Raw genomic sequence first — 26,780 nt, forward strand, 5'->3', positions numbered from 1 at the left:
AACGACAGCACAAGAAAACTACAGACCACTAGCCCTTGTGAATACTAAAGCAAAAATCTTCTACAAAGTATTAGCAAACAAAACCTAACAGCACATTAAAAGTGTTACACACCATGATCAAATGGATATTTATCTCAGAAATACAAGGGTGGTTCAACAAAAAAATCAGTGTCATACACATTAACAGAAGAAAGTAAAAACACAGCAAAATAAACACATGATCATCTCAACGGATATAGAAAAAGCATTTGACAAAATTCAACACTCCCTCACAATAAAAGATCTCAAAAACTAGGAACAGGAGGGAATTTTCTTAACATGATATAGGGCACTTATGAAATATCCACAGATACTATTACATTCAGTGGCTGAAAGGTCCCGTCCAGCTTGCCTGCTAAGATTAGGAACAAGACAAGGATGTCTACCTCTCACCATTGGTATCTAACATTGTATTGTAGGTTCTAACCAGAGCAGTTAGGCAAGGAAAAGAAATTTTAAAATATCTAAATTAGGAAAAAGTAAAACTATCTCTACAATGTGGGAGACCAGGTTCAATTCCTGGGTAGGGAAGATCCTCTGGAGAAGGAAATGGAAACCCACTCCAGTCCTCTTGCCTGGAAAATCCCATGGCTGGAGGAACGTCCTATGCTACAATCCATGGGGTCGCAAACAGTCGGACACGACTGAGCAACTTCACTTCACTTCAAAACTATCTTTATTCACAAAGACAGGACCTTAAAAACAGAAAATCTCAAAGAATCTACAAAAACTACTGGAGCTGAGAAATGAATTCAGCAAAGTTGCCAGGTACAACAAGATCAATGCACAAAAAAGAGTTTTATTTCTACACATCAGCAATAAGTAGTCTGGAAAGGAAAGTAAGAAAATAATTCAACTTATAATAGCACCCAAAAGAATAAAATACCTACAACACTTTACTAAAAGAAATGAACAACACTTATCTTTGACACAGGCTACATTTATGCATTAAGATATATTCTGTATACATTCTATATATACACATATACTACAAATACTTATATGTACTTAAAATAATAGTATTTATTTTCACTATTGTCTAGTGTCTACATATGATAGGCAGTCAATAAATACTTGCTAAATGAAGTAAACATAAGCCTTTAGCCACTTACAGTACCTCATTCAAGATAACCTGGGGTGAAAGTGCTGCGCTCAATATGCCAGCAAATTGGGAAAACTCAGCAGTGGCCACAGGACTGGAAAAGGTCAGTTTTCATTCCAATCCCAAGGAAAGTCAATGCCAAAGAATGCTCAAACTACCGCACAATTGCACTCATCTCACATGTTAGTAGAGTAATGCTCAAAATTCTCCAAGCCAGGCTTCACAATACGTGAACTGTGAACTTCCAGATGTTCAAGTTGGTTTTAGAAAAGGTAGAGAAACCAGAGATCAAATTGCCAACATCCGCTGGATCGTCAAAAAAGCAAGAGAGTTCCAGAAAAACATCTATTTCTGCTTTCTTGACTCTGCCTAAGCCTTTGACTGTGTGGATCACAATAAACTGTGGAAAATTCTAAAAGAGATGGGAATACCAGACCACCTGACTTGCCTCTTGAGAAACCTATATGCAGGTCAGGAAGCAACAGTTAGAACTGGACATGGAACAACAGACTGGTTCCAAATAGGAAAAGAAGTATGTCAAGGCTGTATACTGTCACCCTGCTTATTTAACTTCTATGCAGAGTACATCATGAGAAACGCTGGGCTGGAAGAAGCATAAGCTGGAATCAAGATTGCCGGGAGAAATATCAACAACCTCAGATATGCAGATGACACCATCCTTATGGTAGAAAGTGAAGAGGAACTAAAATGCCTCTTGATGAAAGTAAAAGAGGAGAGTGAAAAAGTTGGCTTAAAACTCAACATTCAGAAAACTAAGATCATGGCATCTGGTCCCATCACTTCAAGGCAAACAGATGGGGAAACAGTGGAAACAGTGGCTGACTTTATTTTGGGGGGCTCCAAAATCACTGCAGATGGTGACTACAGCCATGAAATTAAAAGATGCTTACTCCCTGGAAGGAAAGTTATCGCTTACTCCCTGGAAGGAAAGTTATGACCAACCTAGATAGCATATTAAAAAGCAGAAACATTACTTTGCCAACAAAGGTCCGTCTCATCAAGGCTATGGTTTTTCCAGTGGACATGTATGGATGTGAGAGTTGGACTGTGAAGAAAGCGGAGTGCCAAAGAATTGATGCTTCTGTACTGTGGTGCTGGAGAAGACTCTTGAGAGTCCCTTGGACTGCAAGGAGATCAAACCAGTCCATCCTAAAAGAGATCAGTCCTGGGTGTTCATTGGAAGGACTGATGCTGAAGCTGAAACTCCAATACTTTGGCCACCTGATGCGAAGAGTTGACTCATTGGAAAAGACCCTGATGCTGGGAGGGATTGGGAGCAGGAGGAGAAGGGGACGACAGAGGATGAGATGGCTGGATGGCATCACTGACTCAATGGACATGAGTTTGAGTAAATTCTGGGAGTTGGTGATGGACAGGGAGGCCTGGCGTGCTGCGATTCATGGGGTTGCAAAGAGTCGGATACGACTGAGAGACTGAACTGAACTGAACCTGGGGTTAAAAGCCATGGTATCACTCAATTCCTGACCTCAAACCTGGGCTGTGTCAGACTTTATTTCTAATGAGAGCATCTCTAGAATTCACCATGATAAACTGAAATCTGAAAATCCTGTTAAGTAAACCCAGGTTTACTGGTTTACTGGTTCCAAATAGAGAAAGGAGTATGTTAAGGTTGTATATTGTCACTCTGCTTACTTAACTAATATGCAAAGTATATCATGTGAAATAGCAGGTTGGATGAACCACAAGCTGAAATCAAGACTGCCAGGAGAAATATCAATAACCTCAGATACGCATGTGACACCAGCCTTATGGCAGAAAAGCAAAGAAGAACTAAAGATCATCTTGAGGAAAGTGAAAGAGGAGAGTGAAAAAGCTGGCTTAAAACTCAACATTCAAAAAATGAAAATCATGGCATCTGGTCCCATTAATCATGGCAAACAGATGGGAAACAGTGAAAGACTTTATTTTCTTGGGCTCCAAAATCACTGCAGATGGTGACTGCAGCCATGAAATGAAAAGACGCTTCTTCCTTGGAAGAAAAGCTATGACCAACCTAGACAGCATATTAAAAAGCAGAGACATTACTTTGCCAACAAAGGTCTATCTAGTCAAAGCCACAGTTTTTCCAGTAGTCGTGTATGGATGTAAGAGTTGGACTATAAAGAAAGCTGAACACTGAAGAATTGATGCTTTTGAACTGTGGTGTTGAGGAAGACTCTTGAGAGTCCTCTGGACTGCAAGGAGATCAAACCAGTCCATCCAAAAGGAAATCAGTCCTGAATATTCATTGGAAGGACTGATGCTGAAAATGAAGCTTCAATAGTTTGGCCATCTGATGTGAAGAACTGACTCACTGGAAAAGACCCTAATGCTGGGAAAGAATGAAGGCAGGAGGAGACGAGGATGACAGGGAATGAGATGGTTGGATTTCATCACCGACTCAATGGACATGAGTTTGAGCAAGTTTTGGGAGTTCGTGATGGACAGGGAAGCCTGGCCTGCTGCAGTCCTTGGGGTCGAAAAGAGTCAGACATGACTGAGCAACTGAACTAACTAACTAAACTCAGGAAAGGGAATTTCCAATACTTGTTTTAGAATAAACATTATTAGGTAAGGATTCTGTAGCTTAGGCTTTTAAAAGTAGTATATACTTTTTAATACAAAGCAAGTTGCATAGAAATATAAAAACCTCTTCATTCAATAGCACATTATAAACTATATTTTCTATACTAAAAAGAAAAACAAATAATAAAAAAAAAGTAATTAAATTAGCATGTTTTCTTTCATGGTACTTTCCACTGGTAGACTAATGAAGGTAATCGTTCCTGGTAACTCAGCAGGTAAAGAATACTGTCTGCAATGCAGGAGATCCCGGTTCCATCCCTGGGTCAGAAGTTCCCCTGGAGAAGGGATAGGCTACCCTCTCCAGTGTTCTTGGGCTTCCTTTGTGGCTCAGCTGGTAAAGAATCCATCTGCAGTGCGGAGACCTGGGTTAGATCCCTGGGTTGGGAATATCCCCTGGATGAGGGCATGGCAACCCACTCCAGTATTCTTGCCCAGAGAATGCCATCGGCAGAGTAGCCCGTGGGCTTCAGTCCATAGTGTCACAAATAGTCAGACATGACTGAAGCAACTTAGTATAGCATAGCATAGCATACACAGGCTATAAACCAGGAGATACTGGAACATATCCAGGGACGTAAAACAAGGTGCAAAAATTTCATGGTCTAAAGGTACTAAAATCATAGTCTGTTCTCTGATCACTGTGGAAATATGGGAGAAATCAATATCATAAGATACTTGGAAAAAACCCACGAATTTTCAAGTGAAATGTGACATTTACCAAGAGAGATCTTTGATGTAGCCATTGAAAGTCTCAATAAAGTTAAAAGACTGAAAAAACTCAGAGGGTGGCTGCAGAGAAGAAAGCATTTAAATAATAAATTAATATCAAAAAGAGAAACTATTATCAAAGGTACTTTAAAAACTCCATGTATTTGAAAATTAAATGTCTTTTAAATGATAGGTGTATCTAAGAAGCTATAACAAGGAAAATTAGAAAATATTTGTAACAGAATAAAAATGAAAGAGAATTTATCAGAATTTCTTGCATGGAGCTCAGTGCAACTAAATACAATGTGAAATCTGGCTTACAGTCTACGGGAACTTGAATAGAATTTGTATTCTGCTGTCATGTGAGAATTATATAAATCTTAACTATGCTGATTGGATCATAGGGCTTTTCAGGTCTACTATATCCTTCTACTTTTCGGTCTATTCATTCTACTAAGTTTTGAGATTTTGATATTGAAACTCCAACTAATAATTCACCTACTTAAAACTTGTTATACATAGTGGAGGTATATTTTCCAAGTCTCTTGTAAATGTGTCATCATACTGCAATAAATTTAAAAAATTAAAAAAGAAAAAAAACAAGGGCTATGTATCACAGGCAGACCATAGTCTTGCAGATAGTTAAGATGAAATACAAATTACTAATTCTCTCTGCAGAAACCAGAGTAGAAACAAAAGAGAAAAAAAGAGTAAGCCCAGTTTTGCAGGCAGTTTCCAATTCATTAATTCATTCTGATTTTAACCTATCAAATAAGTTTTCATCTAATATAGCCTATTTGCTTACAAGGTGCCAGAAAATTTCTCCAGTGCCTAAATTTCTCCTAATATTACAGATTCTGTTGAGATTTTTTTTTTTTTAATTTCTAATTCAAATCTTCACAGTTGGGAACAAATCTGGTCTGGGCTGACAACAGCACTTGGGAGAGTAAGTGGAGTAGCAGAATTTAAGTACGTGTACTGAGAACTTCCAGGTGTACACTTCCTTGGTGGCTCAGAGGGTAAAGTGTCTGCGTGCAATGCGGGAGACCGGGGTTCAATCCCTGGGTCAGGAAGATTTCCTGGAGAAGGAAATGGCAACCCACTCCAGTACTCTTGCCTGGAAAATTCCATGGACAGAGGAGCCTGGTAGGCTATAGCCCATGGGGTCGCAAAGGGTTGGACATGACTGAGCGACTTCACTTTCACTTTCACTGAGAACTTCCAGGTGTCCAAACTGGATTTAGAAAAGGCAGAGGAACCAGAGACCAAATTGCCAACATCCGTTGGATCATAGAAAAAGCAAGAGAATTCCAGAAAAACATCTGCTTCATTGACTACACTAAAGCCTTTGACTATGTGGATCACAACAAACTGGAAAATTCAAGAGATGGGAATACCAGACCACCTTTCCTGCCTCCTGAGAAACCTGTATGCAGGTCAAGAAGTAACGGTTAGAACTGGACACAGAACAATGGACTGGTTCAAAATTAGGAAAGGAGTATGTCAAGGCTGTTTACTGTCACTGTGCTTATTTAACTTACACACAGAGTACATCATGTGAAATGCCAGGCTGGATGAAACACAATCTGGAATCAAGATTGCTGGGAGAAATATCAGTAACCTCAGATATGAATGATGACATCACCCTAATGGCAGAAAGCAAAGAAGAACTAAAGAGCCTCTTGATGAAGGTGAAAGAGGAGAATGAAAAAGCTGGCTTAAAACTTAACATTCAAAAAATGAAGATCATGGCATCCGGTCCCATCATTTCATGGAAAACAGATGGAGAAACAATGGAAACAGTGACAGACTTTATTTTCTTGGCTCCAAAATCACTATGGATGGTGACTATAGCCATGAAATTAGAAGAAACTAAATCCTGTCTAGTGAAAGCTATGGTTTTTCCAGTAGTCATGTATGGATGTGAGAGGTGGACCATAAAGAAAGCTGAGCGCCAAAGAATTGATGCTTTTCAACTGTGGTGTTCTCGATTCTTGAGAGTCTCTTGGACTGCAAGGAGATCAAACCAGTCAATCCTAAAGGAAATCAATCCTGAATATTCAATGGAAGGACTGATGTGAAGCTGAAGCTCCAACACTTTGGCCACCTGATGGGAAGAGCCGACTCACTGGAAAAGTTCCTGATGCTAGGAAAGACTAAAGGCAAGAGAAGGGGACAGGAGAAGGGGATGACAGAGGAAGAGATGGTTGGATGGCATCAATGACTCAACTGACATATGTTTGAGCAAGCTCCAGGAGATGGTGAAGGACAGGGAAGCCTGGCATGTTGCAGTCCATGGGGTCACAGAGTCAGACACTACTGAGCAACTGAACAACAACAGCAATTTTCAAAATGCAAAAGGCATTGTAATAGAAAACTCAAACAGGATATTTTTCTACCCTAAATTTTTTCTACCCTAATGTATACCCTAAATTCCATTCTAGGCATATGTTAGAAGAAATGCATGTGGGTTTGTTCTTTACTTAGATATTAATAAATAATTTAACATACAATTAACTCTGTACCAGGAACTATTGTAAGAGCTTTACAAATATTGCTTCCCTGGTGGCTCAGACAGTAAAGTGTCTGCCTGCAATGCAGAAGACACAGGTTCAATTCCTGGGTCAGGAAGATCCCCTGGAGAAGGAAATGCAACCCATTCCATTACTCTTGCCTGGAAAATTTTACGGATGGGAGGAGCCTGGTAGGCTACAGTCCATGGGACTGCAGAGTAGGACATGACTGAGCGACTTCACTTTCTTTACAAATATTAGTTCATTTGATCATCAGAACAATCCTAAGGGGTAAGTGTTCTAATTTAAATGAAACGCCTCACAGAGAGGCCCCAAATCAAATAGGTATTAAGTTACAGATGTGAGATTCAAACACTGGAAATCTGATGCCCAAGTCTGAACTCTTAACCACTATACTATGCTGCATAAAGTGTGTTATTTTTTATTTTTTAATGTATCCAGCAACTCTTTTATTTATTTCTTGGCTGCTCAGCATGTGGGATCTTAGCTTCCCAAAGAGGGATTGAACCCCGGTACCCAGCAGTGGAAGTGTGGAGTCCTAACTACTGGAACTCCAGAGGATTCCCCAAAGTATGTTGTTTAATTCCTTGTATCACCAGGATCAAAAATATCATGGATATATTTTACTTGATTTTTCTTAGAATGGAGAAAAATTAAATTTCACTTAATTACAGGTAGAAAGGATATCTTATACTGATTTCATTCCCCTCTCTTTACAAAACAAGAAACAGAGCCAGGGATGCTACATAACATTTAAGTACTACATTCTAGCAGCCTATTCTGATGCCTCTTGCAATTTACCATCCATGTTACTTTATACTTTTATCACTATACAAATAGGTTATAATTTCAAGTTTGGTAAGGGTTCCTAGTTTCCATTTTCTTCTTAGAGAATGTTGAGCTTTATCTGCTAAATCTAAGTATTTCCTCTAAAAAGAATATTAGTTCAGTTGCTCTGTCGTGTCCAACTCTCTGCGACCCCATGGATTGCAGCAGGTCAGGTTTCCCTGTCCATCACCAACTCCAGGGCTTGTTTGAACTCATGTCCATCAAGTCGGTGATGCCATCCAACCATCTCATCCTCTGTTGTCCCCTTCTTCTCCTGCCTTCCATCTTTCCCAGCATCAGGGTCTTTTCCAATGAGTCAGTTCTTCACATCAGGTGGCCAAAGTATTGGAGTTTCATCTTCAGCATCAGTCCTTCCAATGAATATTCAGGACTGATTTCCTTTAGGATTGACCGGTTTGATCTCCTTGCAGTCCAAGGGACTCTCAAGAGTCTTCTCCAACACCACAGTTCAAAAGCATCAATTAAAAAAAAAGAACGTTTTAGAGCTTATCAAAAAAGACGAAAAGAGGGAATTCCCTGGCAGTTCAGGGGTTAAGACTTTAAGCTTTCACAGCAGAGAGTGTGGGTTTGATCCCTGATCAGGGAACTTGATCCCTTGCAAGCTGCACAGCCAAGAAAACCAGAAACAACAAAATGTGACAGAAAAATTTACAAATCCTTCAAATTTTCAAATTAATAAGAATTAACTAAACTCGAAACAGATTACATGATCTCCTAGATGTTTCTCATTTCATAACACTATCTAATCTTTTCACTGTAAACCCTATCATGGAACACTTATCTAAACACTTCCTTCAGTTATTCTACCAAATGGTTTTACTCTTACTGATATGCTTTCCTTAAATATTTATCACACATAACCAGAATTATTTTTTATATTAGGATATTTCCATTCCCATTCACTGAAGTTGGTAAGTCAATATAATTACTTATTAATACAATTAAAAAGCAGTTATGAAAACTGTCTTTAGTAGAACTCAAAAATTTTTAAAGTAACTTAAACATAGGACAAAGGCAAGCAACAAAAAATTTATATATTTTCAATTTAAGGAATGGAGAGTATTTATGTAAACAACAGAGGACAAGAATAAAACATTAATGATATACTCATATATCATATATGATATTGTTCTCATACACTGCTAGTGGGGTAAAAATTGAGGCAACCTTTCTGGAAAGCATTCTGTCAATATATAAAAGCGCTCTAAATATTCATATACATTGAATCAGTAACCTTTCTCCTAGAACTTTTCACTAAAAAAATAGAAATGAGGGCAAAGATTATATATAAGTATGTTTACCATAAAATTATATATAACACACAACAATGAATAAATCAGTATTTACTCTCCGTAGTGTTTAAAAATATCAGTTTTGGGGAATTCCCTGGCTTTCCAGTGGTTAGAACTCAGTGCATTCACTGCCGAGAGCTCAGTTCAATCCCTGGTTAGGGAACTAAGATCCCACAAGCTCCACAGCAATGCCAAATAAAATTACACAGACCCAGATCTAGTGACTTACTACATACATTTTTGGGACTCTAAAAATGCAAATAACAGATATATATATAATTATCTCGAGGGGAAAAAAATAAATACATTAGAAAGATTTAGAACACCAGGGCAGAATGAGGCTAAGTTTCAAGAAGAAACTGGAATTATAAACCGGACAGTCACAGGGCGATCTCTTCTCTTTACATATCCACTTCATTCTTTTCCTGCAGACCATTTTCTCTCTTCTTCAGTCCACAGGGTAGATGAAGGTTTCTGAATTTACTGCTTCTTCTCTCAGGAAACCTGCCCAAATAGTAGTCTTCTGAGTTTCTGCTGGGCAACATCATGTAGAGAAAAGACGTGAGCCCTATAGGTGAGGGAGCCTTTAGAGGGCTGGGAGCTAGACAGACCCCATGAAAGGTGCTTACTTCTTCAGGTGTGGGACCATGGGTTACGTTTCATAGCCTCTTTGTAATGCAGTTTCCTCATTTGTAAATAGTATCAACAGGAACGGCAGCCCTATCATACAGAAGTAGTCTTCAGGAATATGAAAATATTTCATTCACTAATAATGTTTTCTAGGAACTTTTACTGATTGAAAGTTTATGACAAAATGTATTAGTCAGAACACTTTAGAGAAAAAGAACCAACAGGATGTGTATGTACACATACACATTGAGATTTACTACTGTAAAGAACTGGCTTTATTGTTGGGTTTTTTTAAGCATTACGGAGGTTGGCAAATCCAAAACCTGCAGGGTAGGCATGCAGCGTGGAGGCCCAGGGAACCTGATTAGCTCAAATTCAAAGGCAGTCTGTTGACAGAATCCCTTCTTCCTTGAGGGGGATGTTGTGTTCTTCAGTTGCTGTCATTTCCAGTTCTTTGCAACCTCATGAACTGCAGTACCCAGGCTCCTCTGTTCCCCACTAACTCCTGAAGTTTGCTCAAATTCACGTCAATATATTGAGTCAGCGATGCTATCTAACCATCTAATCCTCCGCCACCCCCTTCTCCTTCTGCCTTCCATCTTTCCCAGCATAAGGATTTCTTCCAAAAAGTCAGCTCTTCTCATCAGGTGGCCAAAGTTTTGGTACTTCAGCTTCAGCACTAGTCCTTCCAATGAATATTCAGGGTTGACTTCCTTTATGATTGACTGTTCTGATCTCCTAGGAGTCCAAGGCACTATCAAGAGTCTTCTTCAGCACCACAATTGGAAAGGATCAGTTCTTCGGTACAAGGGGAGACAGTGACAGACTTTCTTTTCTTGGGCTCCAAAATCACTGCAGATGGTGACTGCAGCCATGAAATTAAAATTGGTCTTTGGAAAGAAAGCTGTGACAAACCAAACAGCAGAGACATCACTTTGCTGACAAAAGGTTCATATAGTCAAAGCTATGATTTTTCCAGTAATCATGTACAGATGTGAGAGTTGGACCATAAAGAAGGCTGAACACCAAAGAACTGATGCTTTCTTTTGAGGACGGTAGTCTTTTTTTCTCTAAAGGTCTTCTCCTGATTGGATAAAGCCCCACCTACATTACAGAAGGTTATCTAGTGGCTCTTCATATCAGGTGGCCAAGTATTGGAGCTTCAGCATCAGTCCTTCCAGTGAATATTCAGGGTTGACTTCCTTTAAGATTGACTTGGTTTGATCTCCTTGCAGTCCAAGGGACTCTCAAGAGTCTTTTCCAGCATCACAATTAGAAAGCATCAATTCTTCGGCACTCAGCCTTCTTTATGGTCTGTCACCTTCTTTCTCTGTCATCTAAAAATATCCTCACAGAAACATCTAGAATAGTGTTTGACCAAAAATCTGGGTACTGTGACCTAGCCAAGTTGACACATAAAATTTACCATTACACATTAATTAAATAAAGAATAAAGTCCATACATAGCATGGTCCCAATTGTTTCAAAATTGTAAGGAATAAAGTTAATACTAGCTTTGTCCTGTTCTCCTGTTTTCCAAATCTTCTATAAGGTTCAGTAGTCATCCTTTTAATAGTATCAACTTATATCAAATTACTTTTCTTCTCCAGAATACCCCCTTTTCTTTAACTTATAATTTATAGTATATTCTTTTTATGATATTGTCCAGTCTATACTTCTCTCTTCTGGGAACACCCCACTTAGACCCAGCAATGTCACCCTGGAAACATGTTCACACTGGGTGATGCTGTTCTCTGGACCACAGCTACTGGATCAGACACCTGGCTCTAGAGAAGCAGACCCACTGGCCAAACTAAGCTGATTTGGTTCTTTTTCCTAACAGTAGTTTGAAATAAAGTGAGAAGGTCAGTCAGTCTCTGTTATATGTTTGAATTCAGAAATGATGCAGAACTAGGGATGAGGCTGACAGACACATGCCAAAGCAGAGATAGAGAAGAAAGCAGCAGAACTAAGAGGCCATGCCGCCTCAAGAAACAAAGATGGATGGCATGCCCTTACTTCTGATAGTATTCCAGAGCTTAGCTCCAGTCCCTCAGGAGACCTTGTAGCACTTCATCCTTGACTTCCATGAAATTCCTGACTCTAGTCTTCAAATAACCTTTTTTTTTTTTTTTTGCTTAAGATAGTTCTAATGGGTTACTAGAACACTGTACACCCCTCCCCACCCCCAGCCTTAGTTAGACAACCCCTAAGATATCTTCTTACCTCTCAAACTGCTACTTATCAGATTCTGTTCCAGATTTCTTTCACTCTATCCAGTCCTTAAATATTAATGTCTTTAAAGTTTTTTTCCTACTAGACCCTCTATGCACTCTCTCAGAACAATACCATCCACTCTCATCACTGTGTTCTGCAAATACATGTTGATGACCAAACCTGTCCAGGTCTCTTTCACATACACAGCTGCCTCCCAGATGTTTACAAAGGGCTGTCTTACAGACACCTCCATCTCAACATATCTAAAACAGAATTCATCTCCTCCATGCTCCTACTCCTTTCCCTAAAGCTGACCTGATTCCAATATTTTCTATTTCTAGAAATCAAACTACTGTTTCTCGTCCTTCCAAATATCTGGAAACCTGGGAAGAATGCTTCACTCCATTTTTTTCTCTTTACAGACACATTTAGTTAATCGCCAAGCCTTGCCAATGCTGTATCTGTAATCTCTCTCAAATTCACACATTTCTCTCTTCTGCCACTATGTAGGTCAGGGGCCAGTAAAGTCTTTTTCTATGGAGAGCCAGAAAGTAACCCTCTTGGCCTTTGTGGACTCTACAGTCAATGTCCCAGCTCCTCATCTGTGCTGTTCTAGCACAGAAACACCAGGGACAACACACAGATGAACTGACGGGCCTGTGTTCCAATAAAGCTTTACTGGGTAAGCCACGAAAATTCTGAATAATATAATTCACATGTGTCCTAAAATCTTCTTCTCCTTTTGACTTTATTTAAAACTGTGAAAGCCATTCACAGTTCACAGGTCATAAAAAAATCAGGCAGCAGGCTGACGAGGCAGTCTCCTGACGTAGCTCCCCAACGACTCTCCCCTGGACGAGCGGAGCAACTTCTTACTAGGTCCGGCTTACCTGCCTCCTGCCCTGCTTCTTTCCAGTCCGGTTCCCATACTACAGGTTCAAGAACATTTCTAAAATACCCATCTAATCTCCTTGAGCAAACAGAACTTATTTGTTTTATTCACTCTGATATCTGGAGGGCTTATATTATTGCCTAGTACTTATTAAAAATGTGAAGAGATTATATTTGTGGTATTGAATGTCATTACCTTGATTAAAGCTTTTTAGTCAGTCAGAAGAAACAAATGTATAATTACAACAGAACAAATGTATTTTGTCATTATTCTCAGTTGACATGATTTTCCCCATAGAAAACATATGAGACTATCATACAAATTATTAAATAAATTGGAGAGTTGAACAAAGTTTATGTGTGATCAATGTATGAAAGCCAAGGGCATTTCTATACTACAGCTGCAGAAAGTTAGAATATTTGAATTTTAACAAGATATCATTTACAACAGTAACAAAAAATACAGTAACTAGAGAAAAGTCCAACAAAAAAAATAGTTGATCCATATGGAGAAAATTATAAAACTTCACTGAAATACATTTAAGAATTTAAATAAGTAACATTTATCATATTCAAACATAAGAAAATTCAATATTGTAAGGCTATTGATGCTCTCCATATTAATTTATAAATTCACTGCAATTTCAGTAAACGTCCAGACAGGCTTTTACATGGAAATTAAAGAGGTGATTCTAAAATGTATACTGAAAAGAAATATTCAAAAGTAGCCAACATAACCTTGAAGAGTATGACATAGAACTTTCATAAACAGATACCAAGACTTATTTTAAAGCAACTATAGCATTTAAGGCAATGATATCACCAGAGATTAGACAAACAGTGCAACAGAACAGAGAATCCAGAATTAGACCTGAAAATACGGGAACTTGATATGTAACGTAAGTGGTGTTACAGACAATACTACTACAGTGGGAAAGGATAAACTATCCGAAAATGGTGCAAGGTCAGTTAAATGTTTATATAAAAAATTATATCAGATCCACACCTCACAACACATACAAACCAACTGAAGATGGATCAAAGACTTAAATGCAAAATGACAACTTTATCTTTCCAATACAAAGAACTGCGAAAGGATTTTTCTTTTAGAACTAGGCAAAATCTAAAGTACATGAGGAAAGAAAAAAACAGTAAAGGTATTATTCAGGGAACTCAAGCCAGGGCTTGTGACAACCTAGATGGGTGGGATGGGGTGGGAGGAAGGTTCAAGAGAGGGCAGGCTTCCCTGGTGGCTCAGTGGTAAGGAATCTATCTGCCAGTGCAGGAGACATGGGTTTGATCCTTGATCCGGGAAGATTCCGCATGCTGTGGAGCAACTGAGCCCCCGTGCACCTCCAGAGCCCACGCTCCACAAGGAAGGTCACTGCGGCGATAAGTCTGTGCACTGCAACTAGAGAGCAGCCCCCACTCGCCACAACCAGAGAAAAGCCCACACAACAACAAAGACCCAGCACATCCAAAAATAAATTAATTAAATTTTAAAAAGAGAAAGACGGGACACAGGTATACCTATGGCGATTCATGCTGATGTATGGCAGAAACCAACACAGCATTGTAAAGCAAGCATCCTTCAATTAAAGATAAATAAACAAACAAACAAAACCCAGTAAGAATACGGAAAAAATATTTATAAAACTGTAATAAGTATAACACACAATACTGTTGTGTGCAACACAGGCTTCCCTGGTAGCTCAGCTGGTAAAGAATCCACCTGCGATGCAGGAGACCCTGGTTAGATTCCGGGGTCAGGAAGATCCCCTGGAGAAGGGATAGACTACCCACTCCAGAATTCTTGGGCTTCTCTGGTGGCTCAGACAGTAAAGAATCTACCTGTAATGTGGGAGACCTGGGTTTGAGCCCTGGGTAGGGAGGATATCCTGGAGGAGGGCAGGGCAACCCACTCCAGTATTCTTGCCTGGAGAATCCTCGTGGACAGAGGAGCCTGGTGGGCCACAGTCCATGGGCCACAAAGAGTCAGACACAACTGAGTGACCAAGCACACACATCTGCACACAATATCAGATATACCAACTCTAACTCAAGGTATGGGCATAGACCCCAAATATATACCTATACTTAAGATATGATAAAAGTGACAGCTCAAGTTAACAGGGAAAAATGGATTATTCAATAAATGGTGCCATTAGGAAATATCAAATTGGATTCCTCCCTCAAAACAAGAGATTGGATTCAAAGACTTAAGCATAAAAAAATGAAACTATAAAAGTACTATAGGAAACCATGGTAGGAAGACATCCTAACATTATATAAAACTCCAAAACTATGAAATAAAAATTGATACGTAAAAAAAAAAAAAAAACTCTGCTTGGGAAAAAAGTCAGAAGAGAGGTAATAAATTAGGAAAACATATTTCCAAATCACACCACAATCAAAAGGCTAATTTCACCATAACATAAAAGACTTCAAAAACTAGTAACTAACCCAAGAGAAAAAACAATCAAAAAAATATGTCTACGAAAACTTATGTAAAAACATCCAAGGCAACATTATTCAAAATAACTAAAAAGTGAACCCCTGGTAGCTCAGCTGTAAAGAATCCGCCTGCAGTGCAGGAGACCTGGGTTCGATCCCTGGGTTGGGAAGATCCCCTGGAGGAGGGCATGGCCACCCACTCCAGTATTCTTGCCTGGAGAATCCCATGGACAGAGGAGCCTGGTGGACTACAGTCCACAGGGTCACAAAGAGTCGGACATGAGTGAGCAAGTAAGCACACACCATAGCACAAAAGTGAACTCAAACGTCCATGATGAAAAGACACATAAAACAGTAGTATTTCATCCACTGGCCTGCATGCATGCGTGCTTAGCTACTAAGATGTGTCTAACTCTTCGTGACCCCACGGACTGCAGCCCGCCAGGCTCCTCTGTCCTTGGAGTTTTCCAGGCAAGTATACTGGAGAGGGCTGCTACTTCCTCCTTCAGGGGATCTTCCTGACCAAGGGACTAAACTCACGTCTCCTGTGTCTCCTACACTGGCAGGTGAATTCTTTACCACTGGCATATTACTCAACAATAAAAAGGAATTGAAGTACTGATACATGCTACAAAATGCATGAATCTTAATACATTATGCCATGTGAAAAAACCCATTCGCAACACACTACGTACTGAATACTTCCATTTATACAAGATGACAATAGTAGGCAAACCTATGGAGTAGATTACTGATTGTCTAGAGGTGCCAAGAGATTGGGGGAAAATTGGGAGCAATGACTATGGGGATAGGATTTCTTTGGGGGATGATGAAAATGTTCCAAAGTTGACTGTGGTGATGGTTGCACAATGCTATGAATATACTGAAAGTCACTGACTTGTATATTTTAAATGGGTGAATTGTATGGTACATGAATTACATCTCAGTAAGCTGTTATGTTGGAGATGACTCTTGAGAGTCCCTTGGACTACAAGGAGATCCAACCAGTCCATCCTAAAGGAGATCAGTCCTGGGTGTTCATTGGAAGGACTGATGTTGAGGCTGAAACTTCAATACTTTGGCCACCTGATGCAAAGAGCTGACTCATTTGAAAAGATCCTGATGCTGGGAAAGACTGAGGGCAGAAGAAGAAGGAGATGACAGAGGATGAGATGGTTGGATGGCATCACCAACTCAACGGACATAAGTTTGGGCAAACTCTGGGAGTTGGTGATGGACAGGGAGGCCTGGTGTGCTGTGGTTCATGGGGGCGCAAAGAATCGGACACGACTGAGTGATTGAACTGAACTGAAGCTGCTGTATTTTATATACATCAAAAAAAACCCCACAAAACAGTAGAGATAAGAAGATATCTGTTTCTGTCCATAAACAATTAACTGTTGTAGGAAAAGCTGTTGCTCTGGAAACAACCAAAAACCTAGACAAATTATATGAAAGAACTGTTTTCAGATACTGGAAAACAAATAGCACAGCACTGTGATTCATAAGAAAAGGGAAAACAAATGCGAAGAGCCCTCTGATTGCCCTGGGTGATTGCTAGAGGGAGTTTCCAGGCTGTAGCATAAGAAGAGGAACCAAAACAAAGTCTAACAGTCTTACTGAGCTACGGGGAGAGAAACAAAAGTTCCCAGGGGCCATAGCAGCAATAATTTTCAAGAGACTACTGGAAACAGGACTCTGGGTGGAGAAAGAACTCCATGGAGGTGAAGGGGTCTCTGCAAATTGCTGGCCGTGTCCTACCTTGAGCACACATGGGACAAAAGTCCACCAGGCTGGGGGGAAACTACTGGAAAGTGGTAGCAGACCACATAATTCCCAGAGCTTACACAGGCCTGCAACTGCTTTCCCATCAGGCAGAGAGCAGAGGGAATTGGGTAGTCTTCAGAAGGTTATCACTGTAAGTCAGTCAGGCTAACTTAGCTCTAGACTATGGTTATTCCAGATTCACTCTAGTGAGCCTAAAAAAAGGAAACTGACAAGTAATTTAATTATACACTAGATCAAAGATCCAATAGGAACTTCCAGATATAAAAGTCTAGAGTATCTAAAATCATATCCCATTCTATATAATGTTTACCAGAAAATTAGACACTGCAGAAGACCAGTGAATTTGAAGTCATAGCAATAGAAACTATCCAAAATGAAGCACAGAGAGCAAAAGCACTGCAGTCATCATCATCATCATCATCATCATCATCAAAGCACGAGTGATCTACAAATGACCAGTGTTTAACAAATCTAACATATGTGAGACAAGTTCCGGAAGGGGAGGATGTTAGGGAAGAGGGGAGAAAAAAATATTTCTAGAAATAATCCTGGAACACCATACAAAAATAATAACAATGTACTCTGAGTATTAGAACATAGATGTAAAATGTATGACAACAAAAATACAAAGGAGGGAAAAGGGAAAAATAAAGCATGCTATTGCTGTACCCAAACTGGTATAACATTATTTGAAGGTAGAGCAAGGACTTGGGGAAAAAAAACAAAGAGAAAACCAAAGACGTATAGTTTTTAAAAATTAGTAAAATACCAACAATCTGGTAGGAAAAGAATAGAGAATGTCTTTCAATTGGCAGTAATGGAACAATCAAATTCTGAGTAAATCATGCTGTTAATGTACTGGAACATCACGCACATGTGCAAAAATCGGATAGCTCTCTCAACGGAAATTGCTAATACAGAGACACAGCATAACGCAGCAGTGTGGGGTCACTTCGGAGCCAGACGGCCTGAATCTGAAATCCAGGCTCTGTTAGGTACCTGCAGAGTCATTCTGGGCAAGTTACTTAACTTTCTCTGCCTCAGTTTCTTCTGCAAACCAGTGATAATACTCATGGGATTTTCTGGGGATTGAAAGTCATGCAAGGCATTTAAAACAATCATAAGCACAAAATTAGTATTCATTAACTGCTGGGTAAAAGAAGAGGAAACCTTCACAATATATTTCTAGGTGAAAAAAGCAAGGTCTAGAACAATATAGTACATTGCCATCTGTAGGAAGAACAAACTATATAAATATACCACTACCAAAGTAAAGACTATCTCCAAAAGATTAAATAAGAAATTTCTAACGATGAATCCTTCTGGAAAAGACAGCCTCCTAGCTGTGACAACAAAAAGGAAAACTGTACTCTCCTCCTCATGTGCTCAGTAGCTTCAAGTCGTGTCCAACTTTCTGCGACCCCATGAACTGTGTAAGTCCATCAGGCTCCTCGGTCCATGGAATGCTCCAGGCAAGAATACTGAACTGGGTTGCCAGGCCCGCCTCCAGGGGATCTTCCAACACAGAGATCGAACCCAAGTCTTCTGCATCTCCTGCATCGCAGATGAATTCTTTACTGCTGAGCCATGGGGCCAGCCCCACTCTCCTCTTCATATTTTTTTATGTAAACATTGGATTTTCAACAATCTATTATCCATTCAAATAAATTAATTTAAAATTGAGATTTATTAATAAGCATGTACAAAATCAGAAAAATGTGCGTTTCAAACACAAGTATCAGCTAGTTAAAAAGAAATAAAGTAGCAAGCCAATTTCATTTTTTAATAAACTGTACTTCTTCCCAGAATTACTATAATGGTCAGTTCCCCGTGGCTCCTAAAGCCTTTTCTGGTCTTTGTCATCTGTGACCTACTTTTCTAGCACTTCTAACTCTTACTTCTTTGCCTTTTATCATTTCATGATCTCACAAATAGTTTCCTTTATTATCTACAATAAACTATATTATGATAAATATCTTATTTTTTTCCCAAAGCCTTCATTATGCTTAATTTTTAAAATTCATATTAGGAAAATAGAAGAAAGGAAGGATAATTAAATCAGCATTTAGTTTCAGTCACCAACTTATGTTTAAAAGAAATATTTGTGACTATTGTACATGTATTGTATCTCAAGGCATATCAAAGCTGTTTTTGTATTTTAAGGACACATATCTATTTCAAAAACTTTATTACTGCAAAGTCAATTTAAAATTCACAAAGCATGATGCGGAGAGTTTTCTCTGTAAGCTCTAGAGTCTGTCTATAAGTTACAGTCAGCCTGTGCCTCACTAGTTATGTAACTTTGAGTAAGTTATTCTTCTCCTATCTCAGTTTCATAATCTGTAAACTTGTATTAACAAGTATGGCCAAACATTGGCATGTTTTAAGAGAAGACTAAATGAGGTAATAAACATTTCAAACAATGTCTGACCCATAGTAAGGCCTTAATAAATATTAATAAAGATAATAATATAACTATTATTTTAATAATAATTTTTAAAGTAGTGAAAGCATATGGTCTAGTTGGGAATGGGTAGGCTATAAAGCATGTGATGTCACTAATTTTTTAAAAATGAAACTCATCTAAAAATTGCTTAATGTTGTTAAGTATAAAATTTGAACTCATTACATGCTATATTATTTAAAAATTAAGACTTTTTATTTCTGGAAAGAACATGCAGGAATAAATATAAAAGGAGTGCTTTACTTTTTTATATTATTCTTCGAAAGACTATGTTTTTAATATCTAATGTTCCTTATTTCTTACTTTTTCTCAATTCAGCTACAAAAAATTCCAATAAATAATATGATCAAGCTATTTAGTACCTGGAGAAATACCATAACACTTTCTACCCTGCATTACTGGAAAAAATTCTTCCAGTATATCAAATAATTGTTTGGAGCCATACTGTTTCAATTTCCCTTTTTGTATTATTAACATACCTTTAAAAGAACTGCAAAAGAACAGTGACAGCAATGTTGGAGAAATATAAAATACAGCCTAAGGGTCAAATATACTAATTTTACTGGATGGGACTTAAGAATGTACATTTTTTTTTCCTCAAAAGTATTTAAAGAATTTCAATAAAATGCAATACCCCTTACTTATTTAATGGATCAGAATCTCTGGGAGTAAATTATAGGAACTGCACTTGATGCAAACCCTAAAAATTTTTCTGGCTTACTGTTATTTTAAGAACACATGAATATGAAACACAAAGGTTTCATTTAAAAGGTTTCATGTAAGTGAACCACGACTAGATTTCAAGCAGGAACATGAAGTGGCATGAAGGGAGGAGTGAAGCAGATGTCCCACCAAAGGGAGATAACTCAAGTTTCCAAAGAAGTTTCAGCATCCTACGCACGTAAGAGACAAACACACCTGTCCTGAACAAGCAGACGGCAACAACTGTCAGTCAAAACTGCTGTTACTCAGAAAAACACTAGGCTTTCATGGTTTAGTTCCTATCCCACTTGGCAATACATACATTTTTTCATTGCTCACTCTGGAAATACAAGCCTCCTAAGTACTACAGTACTAATTGACAGAGAAGAGGACCTACACACCTTACAGCAAAGCAAGGTACTTTTGTTTTCAATTCACAACAAGGTTTAAAAAAAAAGTAAAAAATTTAAAAGGTTGTTTGGGTTTTTTTTTTATTATTAGTTGGAGGCTAATTACTTTACAATATTGTAGTGGTTTTTGCCATACATTGACATGAATCAGCCATGGATTTACATGTGTTCCCCATCCTGAACCCCCCTTGTACTGAATTATTATAGCCATTTATAAATACAGAACTTTCATGTAGGGGAGTCTTTTTTTTAAAACAGCTAATCAAAGACAAATAATTACTCAAATTTTGGAAGTTTATTCAAACCTGTAATGGACATGTAAAAGAATAAACCAATTTTACAAGATTAATTCTACTGTAACTGGTCAATTTCGACATCTGTAAAATGACACTTTGAGACCAGGAGACGTCTGAAGTCCTGACTAGCTCAAATTCTAAAACTGCATGATATATAAAGCCCTCAAACTTTGAATTAAATATACTAGGTTGTTGAAAAACTATATTGTAAGCATATTCTGGTAATTCAAATAACCCTGAAGTGTTAAAATACTGATAGATGCATCCCATAAACAATCCGGTGGTACTGTTTTCAGACTTCCTGTTAGCATGTGCTCTCAATGAATGAAGAGGAAAAAAACTACTTTCTCTTACCTGGACTGCTAAAAATTAATTGCTTGCAACATAGCTACTAAATGAGGAGTTATAAAAGGCTCTATCATTATGGAATCCTGAAAATCTCATAAAAATAAGAGAAACATCATTAGCTAACCAGTAAATATCATAACTCAATGACAATAGTAAACTCTGAAGTATTTAGATTAACTGCATTTGAGATATTTACCTATTATGCAAACAAGCAGCATTACTTTACAATCTGAACATTACTGTATAACTCCTTAGGTTGCATAGGGAAAAAGAAAAAACTTTCATGGTACTCTTCCCTCATAATTCTGCCATTCTTATTACACACATTACACATTTTCCACGGTCTGTAAGAGATGCACTGCCCAGAAGTGTCTATAAGGACAAGGGTTTATCTATATTGAAATTAAGTCTGAGATAGGTAACTTTACCATAACAGAGTTTACACAGGATGTGTATTTCTCAGTAGAAGATAATTTTGTGCTGTGATGGGGGAAAAAAAATCAAGAAGTCTGATTCCTCAGATTCTTCATAGTTATTAACTCTATTCTTAAATTAAGGGACTGGTCTGCAGAACGAACAAACCTCCTTACAATTTAAAAGACCGATAACTAACACAACATTGTAAACCAACTGAACTTCAGTTCAGAATTTTAAATTGACAGATAAAACAGACATCAGTCTAAAAATAAATTTTGCTTCTATATAAAAAAGAACTAGCTTTAAAATCTGCATATACAGACCACGAAAAACTGAAAAGTGGGAGGCCAGAAGCAGTACGCAAAATATAAAAGTTTACTGTTTAAAAACTCACTCATCCCTGGCTGTCAGGCTGTCATATTTATCATTTTTACAAACCCGCTGGTCTGACCAAGATCCCTACTTTTAAGAACAACTAAAACCAAGTATTTGCAAAGTTAATCCAACATACTGTAGCTCAACAATTGACAGTACAGATCAGTGATCCAAAAGCTAATTAAATTGTGTCTATCAGCAAATTAGCAACCACACCCCTTAAAAAGAGCACTCAGGCGGTGCTCCATTAACTTCCACAGGGTGGCTTTCGTTTAAAATTCATTACTTCATTGCCTGAATGACCATGTTTATTTTACAAACACTGTCTCTAGCAAAAGTCAATGACTTTTACCTACGCCTGAAACAGCAATCAGTCTGGGGAAAGGCACCGTATAAAACGGGTGAATCTTAGTCACCCAACGATTAATTATAAGCACGATATACTTAATCATAATGATAGTCTGTGCATCACAAGAATTAAAAACCGTTTATCAACTCAACTAAAGCCCGATGATAATGTATTACTCCACGAACGGTATTTCCATCAGGTTCCAAGAAAAGCATTACTAGTAAAATGGAGTTTGATGTCTAAGTCTTAGGTTTTCCCCACCGTTTCATTATTATTATTATTTAAGCTAGAAAGGGCCTGTTTGGCGCGGGGCGGGGGGGGGCACTGTGAAAACCTGCGGGAAGAGAAGTCTGCGAAGAGAATGGCCAAAATCAAACGACCGCGGAGGGCAACGAGGGCTCGGAGGCTGCACGGGGCGAGGACCGGGACCCTTACCTGCCAGCGGCCGTAGGTGAGGAGGACCATGGAGACGGGGATGGCGGTGCCGGACATCGCATGGGTGGAGGGCATGCTGTACTCGGAGTTGTAGAAAACCTCCAACTTGACCACGGGTGGCGAGGCGGGCCGCGGCCAGCGGATGATGTCCTTGGTGCACTGGCCCAGGTACATGACCAGCACCCAGATGACCACGAGCCTCCGGCCCACCAGGGCGTCCAGGTTCCAGATCCAGAAGGGGAAGAACAGAATGTAAAAGAGTTCGTTGCCCAGCTCCGTGCCGAAGCAGAACAGGTAGTGGAGAGGCCAGTTACTCACGTGGGCCAATTGGCCCTCCTCGCCCGTCAGCGAGTTGCGGCGCAGAAGCCCCGCGCGCCGGGGCGAGGCCTGGCCCACCTCGGTCGCCCGCCCGTTCCGCACGCCGTTGGGGGCGCCGCCGCCGCCCAGCTTGGCCGGGCACTGATTGCGGTCGCTCCCGGGCGGCGGAGGCCCTCCGGCCGCCCCCGGCTGCCGCTCTCTGCGCCGGGATTCTCCGGCGAGGTGCGCCTCCGCCTTCTCATCCTCCCTCGGGTCGGCGGCGGCCGCGGCTGTGCAGCTCGCCGGCGCTTCCACCCCGCACAGCTGCTGGAAACGGGCCACTTTCTGCGGGTCCTGCAAACTGCTTACCAGCTGGGCCAGCCACTGCCCCAACGACATGATAACGGAACGGCGCGGCCCGCGGGCCGAAGGACGGCGGCGCGAGGGTGGGCCGGCCCCTGGCGCAGCCCCGATCCGTCTCCGCGCGCTTACGGCAGCGGCAACGGCAAGGCGAGCGGCGCCTCCCGCCACCAGCTGGGTTCTGCCGGGTGACGGCGCCACAGGCCGCAGCGGCCGCCGCGCGCCCCCGCCCCGCTCGCCCCTCCCTCGCCGCGCGCGCCCCGCCCCCGCCCCGGCCTCCACGCGCCGGCGCGCGCCCCGCCGGGCCCCGCCCCCGCGGCCGCTCTAGAAGTGGGCCCGGCGGCGCGGGTCAGCCTCGAGCGCACCCGGGCGGCGTGAGGGCGCCGAGGCTCTGCAGGGCGGCGGCCTGGAGGTTCTCCTTATTAATACCCACCAGGCGTCGCGGCGCTCGGAGGGCCGGACTTTGCGCGCCCCTCTTCAACCTCAGCCCTCGCTCCCTGCTGGCTGGGGTTGCCGACTTCTCTCGGTCCGGCGTTGACTGGGAAAGGCCACGATCCCAGTGCCAGGTTCGGCGGTGCCAGTGGCCAAGCACCCGGACATCCTGCTGGCACAGAATCAAATGGTGAATGGTGAACGAAAGCGAAGTAACTGCCACGCACTCCAAGAATTACAAGTAATTACGGAGCTGTCTTTAAAGCCACGTGCCAGTTGACTGGTGGTGACGAGAGTAGATATAGGTCCCAGGACAGCAGCGTGTCATTGGTTGTCAAAAGCTCAGAAATAGACGAAGTAAAACCAATAAATCGCTGAAGTAGTAATTAGTAAATGGATATTGTGCACACACCAAAGAGACAGTTTGTCAACTAGGATCACTCAAACCAAGATACGGAGTGAGGCATCGGGGTATATTGTTGTTATAAAGCAGCTTATATGGTGATAAGGTAGTGATTTTTTTCTTCTTCATAGTGATTAGTTATAATAGAATTTTCAGCGGTTACCTCATTTCAGCCTTGAGAAGCAGTTCAAATTTTGCTTAGTATTTCCAAAGGCGTAAGCAAGAAATGTCTAAATTGGGTTCGTCTGCCCAAGGGATTAAGACTAGTCTCCGTTTGGTTTTGAATTTAACAAATATTTTTGTCTAAGTTACCAGATCACAGTTATTCTTAACCTACCTGTAGAATTTCCGTTTGATAAATTCTAAGAGCTAGCAGGGTTGCACAGAGGATATGTAATTGGCAACTGAACTCAGGGGGTAGATTTCTGAGTTTGATAAGGCTGGTTTAGAAACTTAACTTTCATGTCCCACAAGTTACAAATTTGACTTCTAGAAAGAATGGTTTTTATAAGAAGGGTTCTGAACTCTAGTTCCAGGAAGTTATTTCAGGTACAGTGAATGTCTAAATTTAAAAATTTGAACTTCTTCCAAGAAACAGGCTGGAAAATTCCCCTCCTTTATGTCATTAGAAATGTTGTGTTTTCTTCTTTCCCAGGGAGAATGATTCTTCTCCTCCAACTCCACTTGCCAGGCTGTGCCCATAGAAAGATGAATAAACCATCACCCATCCCCTCAAGTCGCTCACAAGATAAATAGGAGACAGAGATAGATCCCCCTCTGGAGTATAGAGCAGATGGTAAGTGCTAAAACTGAGTCGTAAACAACATGCTCTGGAAAGGAGAAACAAGTTGATTAGGAAAAGTTGTTGAGGTGATCCTATTAAGCTAGATCATAATTGAAAAGTGAGATATGAATAGTTGGGAGAAGCCCATCTTTGGAAAAGAGAAAATGAATAAAGACGGACGGAAATGTGCAAAGACATTTGGTAAACAGTTAATAGCTCATAAAATACAGAGTAGGAAGGGTAAATGACTGGAATGGGGTTAGAAAGGGAAGCTAGAATCAGATTGTAAAGGCTGGGGATTTTATTTTGCAAGCAGTGCATACATGCTAAGTTGCTTCAGTCATGTCTGACTCTTTGTGACTCTATGGGCTGAAGCCCACCAGACTCTTCTGTCCATGGGATTCTCCTGGGAAGAGTACTAGAGTGGGTTGCCATGCCCTCCTCCAGGGGATCTTCCTAACCCAGGAAGGAAATCTGTGTCTCTTACATCTCCTGCATTGGGAGGCGAGTTCTTTACCACTAGCACCACCTGGGAAGCCTTTGTAAACAGTGCGGGACCATCAAAGGCCTTTAAGCTTGGCACTAACACCATTAGAGCTGTGCTTAGAAAGAGGACTAGGAAGGAAATCAATGGTGAATTGCCACAGGTCAGAGACCAGAGGCCAGTTAAATCATTAGAAGATGATTACAGTAACCAAGTGAGAGAGTGAGTGCCTCAACTAGAATCAGATTCTGAGAATTGGAAGAAAGGGATTTGAAAGGATCTGCCCGCAATGTAGGAGACCCAGGTTCGATCCCTGGGTTGGGAAGATCCCCTGGAGAAGGGTGTTGCAACCCACTCCAGTATTCTTGCCTAGAGAATTCCATGGACAGAGGAGCCTGGTGGGCTTATAGTCCATGGTGTCGCAAAGAGTCAGACGGGACTGAGCGACTTTAACTACTCACTACATTTAAATTCATAACTCTGCAGGCAAATAATAGTCCATCCCTGGTTGGAAAATATTGTGTCTAATATTGAGACATTTCTAATTTAATGAGGAAGACATAACAAGAGAAAACATGCAAATATATTCAAAGATGTAAAGCCAAACATAATAAGCAGTTCTAGGAAGTGAGATACAAGCAATCACTATGTGGAATGAGAGACAGGAAGGTGGCATTGGGATAGCTCTGACTGCTTCTGTCAAACAGATGATTAGCTGGTGTTTAAAGTCAAGGAGCAACTTTGTAGAGAGAAATGTCTGTGAGGCAGTTTACACATGCTTTTCTATGAAATAATTTGTTCAGAGGGGAATTATTCAGATGCATCCAAGAAATTTTTGATTCTGGGGATTAGTCTAAAGATAGCAGGGAAAAAAGAAAATATAGAAAACAAAGTAGAAGGTGATCTTTACAGATCTTCAATTTACAATGGTGGTCCTGATAAACCCATCATAAACTGAAAACATCCTAAGTCAAAAATGCATTTGATACACCTAAACTACCTATCAATATAGTTTAGCCTAGCCTACCTTAAACATGCTCAGAACGCTTAGGTTAGCCTACAGTTGACAAAATCACCTAACACAAAGCCTGTTTTTTAATTAAGTGTTGAGTA

The 26,780-nt window shown here is 40.3% G+C and overlaps 1 protein-coding gene across 1 annotated transcript in view; it reads right to left on the minus strand.

Moving 5' to 3' along the window:
• SGPP1 (sphingosine-1-phosphate phosphatase 1) overlaps positions 1 to 23,789 on the minus strand; it is a 41,886-nt gene extending 18,097 nt beyond the window's left edge. The window contains exon 1 of the mRNA XM_065941114.1: positions 22,908 to 23,789. Within this exon, the coding sequence (XP_065797186.1) occupies positions 22,908 to 23,603 (696 nt within the window). The 5' untranslated portion in view covers positions 23,604 to 23,789. The remainder of the gene's footprint in view (positions 1 to 22,907) is intronic.
• Positions 23,790 to 26,780: the final 2,991 nt, after the last annotated feature.

Source organism: Muntiacus reevesi, chromosome 7 (assembly GCF_963930625.1).
Source record: "Muntiacus reevesi chromosome 7, mMunRee1.1, whole genome shotgun sequence".
NCBI lineage: Eukaryota > Metazoa > Chordata > Mammalia > Artiodactyla > Cervidae > Muntiacus > Muntiacus reevesi.